The following is a 14516-nucleotide window of genomic DNA, read 5'->3' on the forward strand; positions in this document are numbered from 1 at the left end:
ATTTTACTTTCTTTTACTTCAGGAAAATATTTCATTAACTTTGGTGATTCTGTATTACACTAGAAGTATGAAACCGGAAATATAATGTTCAAAACATGTTTATTTTAGACATTTTTAAGATATCAATTTTTATTACATTATTCGATAATTTATCAAATACCTATGGGGGAAAAATTAGTAAAAAATATTTAAATAGTATTTTTCCTAGAAACAATGACCAAAAACAATTCGCTAATCTCATTGGAGAACGGGATGAGTGTAGTAGGCGGGCGGTTGCTGATGACGTAGTAACAGCGTAAGCCACTCCCTCACCAATAAAAGCACAGTTACCCAGTACATAAAATGGTGGTCTTTCACTTTCATTCAATGATCTAGATTTTACTTTCTTTTACTTCAGGAAAATATTTCATTAACTTTGGTGATTCTGTATTACACTAGAAGTATGAAACCGGAAATATAATGTTCAAATCATGTTTATTTTAGACATTTTTAAGCTATCAATTTTTATTACATTATTCGATAATTTATCAAATACCTATGGGGGAAAAATTAGTAAAAAATATTTAAATAGTATTGTTCCTAGAAACAATGACCAAAAACAATTCGCTAATCTCATTGGAGAATGGGATGAGTGTAGTAGGCGGGCTGTTGCTGATGACGTAGTAACACCATAAGCCACTCCCTCACCAATAAAAGCACAGTTACCCAGTACATAAAATGGTGGTCTTTCACTTTCATTCAATGATCTAGATTTTACTTTCTTTTACTTCAGGAAAATATTTCATTAACTTTGGTGATTCTGTATTACACTAGAAGTATGAAACTGGAAATATAATGTTCAAATCATGTTTATTTTAGACATTTTTAAGATATCAATTTTTATTACATTATTCGATAATTTATCAAATACCTATGGGGGAAAAATTAGTAAAAAATATTTAAATAGTATTTTTCCTAGAAACAATGACCAAAAACAATTCGCTAATCTCATTGGAGAATGGGATGAGTGTAGTAGGCGGGCTGTTGCTGATGACGTAGTAACACCATAAGCCACTCCCTCACCAATAAAAGCACAGTTACCCAGTACATAAAATGGTGGTCTTTCACTTTCATTCAATGATCTAGATTTTACTTTCTTTTACTTCAGGAAAATATTTCATTAACTTTGGTGATTCTGTATTACACTAGAAGTATGAAACCGGAAATATAATGTTCAAAACATGTTTATTTTAGACATTTTTAAGCTATCAATTTTTATTACATTATTCGATAATTTATCAAATACCTATGGGGGAAAAATTAGTAAAAAATATTTAAATAGTATTTTTCCTAGAAACAATGACCAAAAACAATTCGCTAATCTCATTGGAGAATGGGATGAGTGTAGTAGGCGGGCTGTTGGTGATGACGTAGTAACACCATAAGCCACTCCCTCACCAATAAAAGCACAGTTACCCAGTACATAAAATGGTGGTCTTTCACTTTCATTCAATGATCTAGATTTTACTTTCTTTTACTTCAGGAAAATATTTCATTAACTTTGGTGATTCTGTATTACACTAGAAGTATGAAACCGGAAATATAATGTTCAAAACATGTTTATTTTAGACATTTTTAAGCTATCAATTTTTATTACATTATTCGATAATTTATCAAATACCTATGGGGGAAAAATTAGTAAAAAATATTTAAATAGTATTTTTCCTAGAAACAATGACCAAAAACAATTCGCTAATCTCATTGGAGAATGGGATGAGTGTAGTAGGCGGGCTGTTGCTGATGACGTAGTAACACCATAAGCCACTCCCTCACCAATAAAAGCACAGTTACCCAGTACATAAAATGGTGGTCTTTCACTTTCATTCAATGATCTAGATTTTACTTTCTTTTACTTCAGGAAAATATTTCATTAACTTTGGTGATTCTGTATTACACTAGAAGTATGAAACCGGAAATATAATGTTCAAAACATGTTTATTTTAGACATTTTTAAGATATCAATTTTTATTACATTATTCGATAATTTATCAAATACCTATGGGGGAAAAATTAGTAAAAAATATTTAAATAGTATTTTTCCTAGAAACAATGACCAAAAACAATTCGCTAATCTCATTGGAGAACGGGATGAGTGTAGTAGGCGGGCGGTTGCTGATGACGTAGTAACAGCGTAAGCCACTCCCTCACCAATAAAAGCACAGTTACCCAGTACATAAAATGGTGGTCTTTCACTTTCATTCAATGATCTAGATTTTACTTTCTTTTACTTCAGGAAAATATTTCATTAACTTTGGTGATTCTGTATTACACTAGAAGTATGAAACCGGAAATATAATGTTCAAATCATGTTTATTTTAGACATTTTTAAGCTATCAATTTTTATTACATTATTCGATAATTTATCAAATACCTATGGGGGAAAAATTAGTAAAAAATATTTAAATAGTATTGTTCCTAGAAACAATGACCAAAAACAATTCGCTAATCTCATTGGAGAATGGGATGAGTGTAGTAGGCGGGCTGTTGCTGATGACGTAGTAACACCATAAGCCACTCCCTCACCAATAAAAGCACAGTTACCCAGTACATAAAATGGTGGTCTTTCACTTTCATTCAATGATCTAGATTTTACTTTCTTTTACTTCAGGAAAATATTTCATTAACTTTGGTGATTCTGTATTACACTAGAAGTATGAAACTGGAAATATAATGTTCAAATCATGTTTATTTTAGACATTTTTAAGATATCAATTTTTATTACATTATTCGATAATTTATCAAATACCTATGGGGGAAAAATTAGTAAAAAATATTTAAATAGTATTTTTCCTAGAAACAATGACCAAAAACAATTCGCTAATCTCATTGGAGAATGGGATGAGTGTAGTAGGCGGGCTGTTGCTGATGACGTAGTAACACCATAAGCCACTCCCTCACCAATAAAAGCACAGTTACCCAGTACATAAAATGGTGGTCTTTCACTTTCATTCAATGATCTAGATTTTACATTCTTTTACTTCAGGAAAATATTTCATTAACTTTGGTGATTCTGTATTACACTAGAAGTATGAAACCGGAAATATAATGTTCAAAACATGTTTATTTTAGACATTTTTAAGCTATCAATTTTTATTACATTATTCGATAATTTATCAAATACCTATGGGGGAAAAATTAGTAAAAAATATTTAAATAGTATTTTTCCTAGAAACAATGACCAAAAACAATTCGCTAATCTCATTGGAGAATGGGATGAGTGTAGTAGGCGGGCTGTTGCTGATGACGTAGTAACACCATAAGCCACTCCCTCACCAATAAAAGCACAGTTACCCAGTACATAAAATGGTGGTCTTCCACTTTCATTCAATGATCTAGATTTTACTTTCTTTTACTTCAGGAAAATATTTCATTAACTTTGGTGATTCTGTATTACACTAGAAGTATGAAACCGGAAATATAATGTTCAAAACATGTTTATTTTAGACATTTTTAAGCTATCAATTTTTATTACATTATTCGATAATTTATCAAATACCTATGGGGGAAAAATTAGTAAAAAATATTTAAATAGTATTTTTCCTAGAAACAATGACCAAAAACAATTCGCTAATCTCATTGGAGAATGGGATGAGTGTAGTAGGCGGGCTGTTGGTGATGACGTAGTAACACCATAAGCCACTCCCTCACCAATAAAAGCACAGTTACCCAGTACATAAAATGGTGGTCTTTCACTTTCATTCAATGATCTAGATTTTACTTTCTTTTACTTCAGGAAAATATTTCATTAACTTTGGTGATTCTGTATTACACTAGAAGTATGAAACCGGAAATATAATGTTCAAAACATGTTTATTTTAGACATTTTTAAGCTATCAATTTTTATTACATTATTCGATAATTTATCAAATACCTATGGGGGAAAATTTAGTAAAAAATATTTAAATAGTATTTTTCCTAGAAACAATGACCAAAAACAATTCGCTAATCTCATTGGAGAATGGGATGAGTGTAGTAGGCGGGCTGTTGCTGATGACGTAGTAACACCATAAGCCACTCCCTCACCAATAAAAGCACAGTTACCCAGTACATAAAATGGTGGTCTTTCACTTTCATTCAATGATCTAGATTTTACTTTCTTTTACTTCAGGAAAATATTTCATTAACTTTGGTGATTCTGTATTACACTAGAAGTATGAAACCGGAAATATAATGTTCAAATCATGTTTATTTTAGACATTTTTAAGCTATCAATTTTTATTACATTATTCGATAATTTATCAAATACCTATGGGGGAAAAATTAGTAAAAAATATTTAAATAGTATTTTTCCTAGAAACAATGACCAAAAACAATTCGCTAATCTCATTGGAGAATGGGATGAGTGTAGTAGGCGGGCTGTTGCTGATGACGTAGTAACACCATAAGCCACTCCCTCACCAATAAAAGCACAGTTACCCAGTACATAAAATGGTGGTCTTTCACTTTCATTCAATGATCTAGATTTTACTTTCTTTTACTTCAGGAAAATATTTCATTAACTTTGGTGATTCTGTATTACACTAGAAGTATGAAACCGGAAATATAATGTTCAAAACATGTTTATTTTAGACATTTTTAAGATATCAATTTTTATTACATTATTCGATAATTTATCAAATACCTATGGGGGAAAAATTAGTAAAAAATATTTAAATAGTATTTTTCCTAGAAACAATGACCAAAAACAATTCGCTAATCTCATTGGAGAACGGGATGAGTGTAGTAGGCGGGCTGTTGCTGATGACGTAGTAACAGCGTAAGCCACTCCCTCACCAATAAAAGCACAGTTACCCAGTACATAAAATGGTGGTCTTTCACTTTCATTCAATGATCTAGATTTTACTTTCTTTTACTTCAGGAAAATATTTCATTAACTTTGGTGATTCTGTATTACACTAGAAGTATGAAACCGGAAATATAATGTTCAAATCATGTTTATTTTAGACATTTTTAAGCTATCAATTTTTATTACATTATTCGATAATTTATCAAATACCTATGGGGGAAAAATTAGTAAAAAATATTTAAATAGTATTGTTCCTAGAAACAATGACCAAAAACAATTCGCTAATCTCATTGGAGAATGGGATGAGTGTAGTAGGCGGGCTGTTGCTGATGACGTAGTAACACCATAAGCCACTCCCTCACCAATAAAAGCACAGTTACCCAGTACATAAAATGGTGGTCTTTCACTTTCATTCAATGATCTAGATTTTACTTTCTTTTACTTCAGGAAAATATTTCATTAACTTTGGTGATTCTGTATTACACTAGAAGTATGAAACCGGAAATATAATGTTCAAATCATGTTTATTTTAGACATTTTTAAGATATCAATTTTTATTACATTATTCGATAATTTATCAAATACCTATGGGGGAAAAATTAGTAAAAAATATTTAAATAGTATTTTTCCTAGAAACAATAACCAAAAACAATTCGCTAATCTCATTGGAGAACGGGGTGAGTGTAGTAGGCGGGCTGTTGCTGATGACGTAGTAAGAGCGTAAGCCACTCCCTCACCAATAAAAGCACAGTTACCCAGTACATAAAATGGTGGTCTTGCACTTTCATTCAATGATCTAGATTTTACTTTCTTTTACTTCAGGAAAATATTTCATTAACTTTGGTGATTCTGTATTACACTAGAAGTATGAAACCGGAAATATAATGTTCAAAACATGTTTATTTTAGACATTTTTAAGCTATCAATTTTTATTACATTATTCGATAATTTATCAAATACCTATGGGGGAAAAATTAGTAAAAAATATTTAAATAGTATTTTTCTTAGAAACAATGACCAAAAACAATTCGCTAATCTCATTGGAGAATGGGATGAGTGTAGTAGGCGGGCTGTTGCTGATGACGTAGTAACACCATAAGCCACTCCCTCACCAATAAAAGCACAGTTACCCAGTACATAAAATGGTGGTCTTTCACTTTCATTCAATGATCTAGATTTTACTTTCTTTTACTTCAGGAAAATATTTCATTAACTTTGGTGATTCTGTATTACACTAGAAGTATGAAACCGGAAATATAATGTTCAAAACATGTTTATTTTAGACATTTTTAAGCTATCAATTTTTATTACATTATTCGATAATTTATCAAATACCTATGGGGGAAAAATTAGTAAAAAATATTTAAATAGTATTTTTCCTAGAAACAATGACCAAAAACAATTCGCTAATCTCATTGGAGAATGGGATGAGTGTAGTAGGCGGGCTGTTGCTGATGACGTAGTAACACCATAAGCCACTCCCTCACCAATAAAAGCACAGTTACCCAGTACATAAAATGGTGGTCTTTCACTTTCATTCAATGATCTAGATTTTACTTTCTTTTACTTCAGGAAAATATTTCATTAACTTTGGTGATTCTGTATTACACTAGAAGTATGAAACCGGAAATATAATGTTCAAAACATGTTTATTTTAGACATTTTTAAGCTATCAATTTTTATTACATTATTCGATAATTTATCAAATACCTATGGGGGAAAAATTAGTAAAAAATATTTAAATAGTATTTTTCCTAGAAACAATGACCAAAAACAATTCGCTAATCTCATTGGAGAATGGGATGAGTGTAGTAGGCGGGCTGTTGCTGATGACGTAGTAACAGCGTAAGCCACTCCCTCACCAATAAAAGCACAGTTACCCAGTACATAAAATGGTGGTCTTTCACTTTCATTCAATGATCTAGATTTTACTTTCTTTTACTTCAGGAAAATATTTCATTAACTTTGGTGATTCTGTATTACACTAGAAGTATGAAACCGGAAATATAATGTTCAAAACATGTTTATTTTAGACATTTTTAAGCTATCAATTTTTATTACATTATTCGATAATTTATCAAATACCTATGGGGGAAAAATTAGTAAAAAATATTTAAATAGTATTTTTCCTAGAAACAATGACCAAAAACAATTCGCTAATCTCATTGGAGAATGGGATGAGTGTAGTAGGCGGGCTGTTGCTGATGACGTAGTAACAGCGTAAGCCACTCCCTCACCAATAAAAGCACAGTTACCCAGTACATAAAATGGTGGTCTTTCACTTTCATTCAATGATCTAGATTTTACTTTCTTTTACTTCAGGAAAATATTTCATTAACTTTGGTGATTCTGTATTACACTAGAAGTATGAAACCGGAAATATAATGTTCAAATCATGTTTATTTTAGACATTTTTAAGCTATCAATTTTTATTACATTATTCGATAATTTATCAAATACCTATGGGGGAAAAATTAGTAAAAAATATTTAAATAGTATTGTTCCTAGAAACAATGACCAAAAACAATTCGCTAATCTCATTGGAGAATGGGATGAGTGTAGTAGGCGGGCTGTTGCTGATGACGTAGTAACACCATAAGCCACTCCCTCACCAATAAAAGCACAGTTACCCAGTATATAAAATGGTGGTCTTTCACTTTCATTCAATGATCTAGATTTTACTTTCTTTTACTTCAGGAAAATATTTCATTAACTTTGGTGATTCTGTATTACACTAGAAGTATGAAACCGGAAATATAATGTTCAAATCATGTTTATTTTAGACATTTTTAAGATATCAATTTTTATTACATTATTCGATAATTTATCAAATACCTATGGGGGAAAAATTAGTAAAAAATATTTAAATAGTATTTTTCCTAGAAACAATGACCAAAAACAATTCGCTAATCTCATTGGAGAACGGGGTGAGTGTAGTAGGCGGGCTGTTGCTGATGACGTAGTAAGAGCGTAAGCCACTCCCTCACCAATAAGAGCACAGTTACCCAGTACATAAAATGGTGGTCTTGCACTTTCATTCAATGATCTAGATTTTACTTTCTTTTACTTCAGGAAAATATTTCATTAACTTTGGTGATTCTGTATTACACTAGAAGTATGAAACCGGAAATATAATGTTCAAAACATGTTTATTTTAGACATTTTTAAGCTATCAATTTTTATTACATTATTCGATAATTTATCAAATACCTATGGGGGAAAAATTAGTAAAAAATATTTAAATAGTATTTTTCCTAGAAACAATGACCAAAAACAATTCGCTAATCTCATTGGAGAATGGGATGAGTGTAGTAGGCGGGCTGTTGCTGATGACGTAGTAACACCATAAGCCACTCCCTCACCAATAAAAGCACAGTTACCCAGTACATAAAATGGTGGTCTTTCACTTTCATTCAATGATCTAGATTTTACTTTCTTTTACTTCAGGAAAATATTTCATTAACTTTGGTGATTCTGTATTACACTAGAAGTATGAAACCGGAAATATAATGTTCAAAACATGTTTATTTTAGACATTTTTAAGCTATCAATTTTTATTACATTATTCGATAATTTATCAAATACCTATGGGGGAAAATTTAGTAAAAAATATTTAAATAGTATTTTTCCTAGAAACAATGACCAAAAACAATTCGCTAATCTCATTGGAGAATGGGATGAGTGTAGTAGGCGGGCTGTTGCTGATGACGTAGTAACACCATAAGCCACTCCCTCACCAATAAAAGCACAGTTACCCAGTACATAAAATGGTGGTCTTTCACTTTCATTCAATGATCTAGATTTTACTTTCTTTTACTTCAGGAAAATATTTCATTAACTTTGGTGATTCTGTATTACACTAGAAGTATGAAACCGGAAATATAATGTTCAAATCATGTTTATTTTAGACATTTTTAAGCTATCAATTTTTATTACATTATTCGATAATTTATCAAATACCTATGGGGGAAAAATTAGTAAAAAATATTTAAATAGTATTTTTCCTAGAAACAATGACCAAAAACAATTCGCTAATCTCATTGGAGAACGGGGTGAGTGTAGTAGGCGGGCTGTTGCTGATGACGTAGTAAGAGCGTAAGCCACTCCCTCACCAATAAAAGCACAGTTACCCAGTACATAAAATGGTGGTCTTGCACTTTCATTCAATGATCTAGATTTTACTTTCTTTTACTTCAGGAAAATATTTCATTAACTTTGGTGATTCTGTATTACACTAGAAGTATGAAACCGGAAATATAATGTTCAAAACATGTTTATTTTAGACATTTTTAAGCTATCAATTTTTATTACATTATTCGATAATTTATCAAATACCTATGGGGGAAAAATTAGTAAAAAATATTTAAATAGTATTTTTCCTAGAAACAATGACCAAAAACAATTCGCTAATCTCATTGGAGAATGGGATGAGTGTAGTAGGCGGGCTGTTGCTGATGACGTAGTAACACCATAAGCCACTCCCTCACCAATAAAAGCACAGTTACCCAGTACATAAAATGGTGGTCTTTCACTTTCATTCAATGATCTAGATTTTACTTTCTTTTACTTCAGGAAAATATTTCATTAACTTTGGTGATTCTGTATTACACTAGAAGTATGAAACCGGAAATATAATGTTCAAAACATGTTTATTTTAGACATTTTTAAGCTATCAATTTTTATTACATTATTCGATAATTTATCAAATACCTATGGGGGAAAATTTAGTAAAAAATATTTAAATAGTATTTTTCCTAGAAACAATGACCAAAAACAATTCGCTAATCTCATTGGAGAATGGGATGAGTGTAGTAGGCGGGCTGTTGCTGATGACGTAGTAACACCATAAGCCACTCCCTCACCAATAAAAGCACAGTTACCCAGTACATAAAATGGTGGTCTTTCACTTTCATTCAATGATCTAGATTTTACTTTCTTTTACTTCAGGAAAATATTTCATTAACTTTGGTGATTCTGTATTACACTAGAAGTATGAAACCGGAAATATAATGTTCAAATCATGTTTATTTTAGACATTTTTAAGCTATCAATTTTTATTACATTATTCGATAATTTATCAAATACCTATGGGGGAAAAATTAGTAAAAAATATTTAAATAGTATTTTTCCTAGAAACAATGACCAAAAACAATTCGCTAATCTCATTGGAGAATGGGATGAGTGTAGTAGGCGGGCTGTTGCTGATGACGTAGTAACACCATAAGCCACTCCCTCACCAATAAAAGCACAGTTACCCAGTACATAAAATGGTGGTCTTTCACTTTCATTCAATGATCTAGATTTTACTTTCTTTTACTTCAGGAAAATATTTCATTAACTTTGGTGATTCTGTATTACACTAGAAGTATGAAACCGGAAATATAATGTTCAAATCATGTTTATTTTAGACATTTTTAAGATATCAATTTTTATTACATTATTCGATAATTTATCAAATACCTATGGGGGAAAAATTAGTAAAAAATATTTAAATAGTATTTTTCCTAGAAACAATGACCAAAAACAATTCGCTAATCTCATTGGAGAATGGGATGAGTGTAGTAGGCGGGCTGTTGCTGATGACGTAGTAACAGCGTAAGCCACTCCCTCACCAATAAAAGCGCAGTTACCCAGTACATAAAATGGTGGTCTTTCACTTTCATTCAATGATCTAGATTTTACTTTCTTTTACTTCAGGAAAATATTTCATTAACTTTGGTGATTCTGTATTACACTAGAAGTATGAAACCGGAAATATAATGTTCAAATCATGTTTATTTTAGACATTTTTAAGATATCAATTTTTATTACATTATTCGATAATTTATCAAATACCTATGGGGGAAAAATTAGTAAAAAATATTTAAATAGTATTTTTCCTAGAAACAATGACCAAAAACAATTCGCTAATCTCATTGGAGAACGGGGTGAGTGTAGTAGGCGGGCTGTTGCTGATGACGTAGTAAGAGCGTAAGCCACTCCCTCACCAATAAAAGCACAGTTACCCAGTACATAAAATGGTGGTCTTGCACTTTCATTCAATGATCTAGATTTTACTTTCTTTTACTTCAGGAAAATATTTCATTAACTTTGGTGATTCTGTATTACACTAGAAGTATGAAACCGGAAATATAATGTTCAAAACATGTTTATTTTAGACATTTTTAAGCTATCAATTTTTATTACATTATTCGATAATTTATCAAATACCTATGGGGGAAAAATTAGTAAAAAATATTTAAATAGTATTTTTCCTAGAAACAATGACCAAAAACAATTCGCTAATCTCATTGGAGAATGGGATGAGTGTAGTAGGCGGGCTGTTGCTGATGACGTAGTAACACCATAAGCCACTCCCTCACCAATAAAAGCACAGTTACCCAGTACATAAAATGGTGGTCTTTCACTTTCATTCAATGATCTAGATTTTACTTTCTTTTACTTCAGGAAAATATTTCATTAACTTTGGTGATTCTGTATTACACTAGAAGTATGAAACCGGAAATATAATGTTCAAAACATGTTTATTTTAGACATTTTTAAGCTATCAATTTTTATTACATTATTCGATAATTTATCAAATACCTATGGGGGAAAAATTAGTAAAAAATATTTAAATAGTATTTTTCCTAGAAACAATGACCAAAAACAATTCGCTAATCTCATTGGAGAATGGGATGAGTGTAGTAGGCGGGCTGTTGCTGATGACGTAGTAACACCATAAGCCACTCCCTCACCAATAAAAGCACAGTTACCCAGTACATAAAATGGTGGTCTTTCACTTTCATTCAATGATCTAGATTTTACTTTCTTTTACTTCAGGAAAATATTTCATTAACTTTGGTGATTCTGTATTACACTAGAAGTATGAAACCGGAAATATAATGTTCAAATCATGTTTATTTTAGACATTTTTAAGCTATCAATTTTTATTACATTATTCGATAATTTATCAAATACCTATGGGGGAAAAATTAGTAAAAAATATTTAAATAGTATTTTTCCTAGAAACAATGACCAAAAACAATTCGCTAATCTCATTGGAGAATGGGATGAGTGTAGTAGGCGGGCTGTTGCTGATGACGTAGTAACACCATAAGCCACTCCCTCACCAATAAAAGCACAGTTACCCAGTACATAAAATGGTGGTCTTTCACTTTCATTCAATGATCTAGATTTTACTTTCTTTTACTTCAGGAAAATATTTCATTAACTTTGGTGATTCTGTATTACACTAGAAGTATGAAACCGGAAATATAATGTTCAAATCATGTTTATTTTAGACATTTTTAAGATATCAATTTTTATTACATTATTCGATAATTTATCAAATACCTATGGGGGAAAAATTAGTAAAAAATATTTAAATAGTATTTTTCCTAGAAACAATGACCAAAAACAATTCGCTAATCTCATTGGAGAATGGGATGAGTGTAGTAGGCGGGCTGTTGCTGATGACGTAGTAACAGCGTAAGCCACTCCCTCACCAATAAAAGCGCAGTTACCCAGTACATAAAATGGTGGTCTTTCACTTTCATTCAATGATCTAGATTTTACTTTCTTTTACTTCAGGAAAATATTTCATTAACTTTGGTGATTCTGTATTACACTAGAAGTATGAAACCGGAAATATAATGTTCAAATCATGTTTATTTTAGACATTTTTAAGATATCAATTTTTATTACATTATTCGATAATTTATCAAATACCTATGGGGGAAAAATTAGTAAAAAATATTTAAATAGTATTTTTCCTAGAAACAATGACCAAAAACAATTCGCTAATCTCATTGGAGAACGGGGTGAGTGTAGTAGGCGGGCTGTTGCTGATGACGTAGTAAGAGCGTAAGCCACTCCCTCACCAATAAAAGCACAGTTACCCAGTACATAAAATGGTGGTCTTGCACTTTCATTCAATGATCTAGATTTTACTTTCTTTTACTTCAGGAAAATATTTCGTGGGGGAAGCTTTCGTTATCATAATAGGAGGCATTTGTAGACGTGGTGGTATAGTTGAGAGCGCGGCCGCTAGAGAGTACCCAAGAACTTGGTCTTTACATTTATTGTTTCTACAGCTACACTATTAATAGTATCTTTTACAGCTATAAGTGTGGTTACTGTCTAAAGAGTTTTATTATATTGATGGAACATCCTCAGCGTGTCCATAACCGCCTTTTATTCATGTTCAATCCTTTGGTGTACACAAATTTTAATTATATTAGCTGTCAAACTTATTAATAGAACTTACATCTTCTATTAATATTCTACTCTGCACACACCATCTGAATGAATTCAATGTATCCTCTTTTTTGTAATATTTCAGTTTGAATTTCTTTGTGTTCACTTTCTATTTGTTGCAGGAGCGAGTCCAAGCCAAAGACCCACCAGGGCTTTATCTAAAAAAGCTAAGGACATATCTGGATCCGAAGGCATCTAGAAGTGCTAAAGTAAGTTCTTTGAAAAGCAAAAATATTATTATCTTTTTAATTCGAGGACTTTTCGATTTCACTTTTTTTTACTTTCATTTTCTTTTAAAAGTTTAGGTTTGATCTGGGAAATTTAATGTCACCAAGAGTTTAATGCTGAATGTCATCGACTTTATTTATTTATATTTAGGTATGTAGTTGATTGGGTCAGGGTAATGGTGACTACAGATACCTCTGATCGATTCCTTTGGCCCTAAATGCCCTACCCCAGAAACTTCTGGTCCTACCAGTTTGTTAGCTTGTCAGTGGCACCTTTTGTTAGCATCCAGGAATTGGCTGCTTCTTGAATATTGATTACGAGTGCGCACAGGTAGTAAAATGATTCGGTCTTTTCTCACAACTACTCTCTGACTCCTCGTTCGATTCCCTAATGGGCACCTTGGCCTGAGGAGGGATAATGGGTCTTAGAACCGTTTTCATTCATCCAGAACCGTAATGAAACACCCATTCATCTTTTGAGGGTTGGAAGTTTGGAAAGAGTAGAATGAAGACCTTTGGTTGGAACAGGAGTTGGCTGGTTTCCATTAAAAGTTCATTTGATTCTGTTTGTTCGAATTGTAGTTAGGTGAGTTAGGGCCGCAGAATGGCCAACTCCTCACAGAATCTTTAGATGCCGAAGTTCTAGGTTTGGTGATATCGGCACAGTTCACGCCATGCCCACTCCCCAACGCTTCCAGAAGTGTTGAGGAAGGTTCAACAAAATTATGGAAACAAACTCTCCTAGGAAGTTATATGGAGAGAGGGAAACCGTACTCAGAGGTAAACTGTAGCCGTGGCGTTCCTCTTCCACATATACCAAATGGCGCATCAACTTAAAAGTTGGAGGAACATTAAGGAGGGCGTGTACCCCACCAAATCCTGACTCTCAGTGCAATCCCAGGGAAGCGAGACGCTATCTAATGTCGCTCTTTTACGGTGCCAAGTAATTGTACATTCTCCTCCAATATGGAAACTGCGCCAAGATTGCTGACAGTGACTTCTCCATAGGTTGCGGGAAAGTTGACCGTTTCGCAAGTCTCCAGCAGATTGAGGCAGATGGAAAAATAATTCAGAGCTCTGTTTCTTGCAGTGCTGAAGGCCCCAGGTAGTCAGAACACGTCTCTCGTGGCTCCATTTACAACTCTATCTCACAGCACATAAAACTGTAACACCCAAAGCATATGGTTTTATTGCAGCAAACTCCTATCTAGACACATATTTATGGT

At 32.3% G+C, this 14516-nt stretch overlaps 1 protein-coding gene across 3 annotated transcripts in view; it reads left to right on the forward strand.

Annotated features, from left to right (window-relative positions):
* Frl (formin-like protein) overlaps positions 1-14516 on the forward strand; it is a 115364-nt gene that overhangs the window by 73099 nt on the left and 27749 nt on the right. For all 3 annotated transcript variants that reach the window (XM_074115370.1, XM_074115368.1, XM_074115369.1), the window contains exon 3: positions 13186-13272. In XM_074115370.1, the coding sequence (XP_073971471.1) occupies positions 13186-13272 (87 nt within the window). The remainder of the gene's footprint in view (positions 1-13185; positions 13273-14516) is intronic.

Source organism: Rhodnius prolixus, unplaced genomic scaffold (genome assembly GCF_049639745.1).
Source record: "Rhodnius prolixus isolate KJV_2025 unplaced genomic scaffold, Rpr scaffold_7, whole genome shotgun sequence".
In the NCBI taxonomy this organism is placed as follows: Eukaryota; Metazoa; Arthropoda; class Insecta; order Hemiptera; family Reduviidae; genus Rhodnius; species Rhodnius prolixus.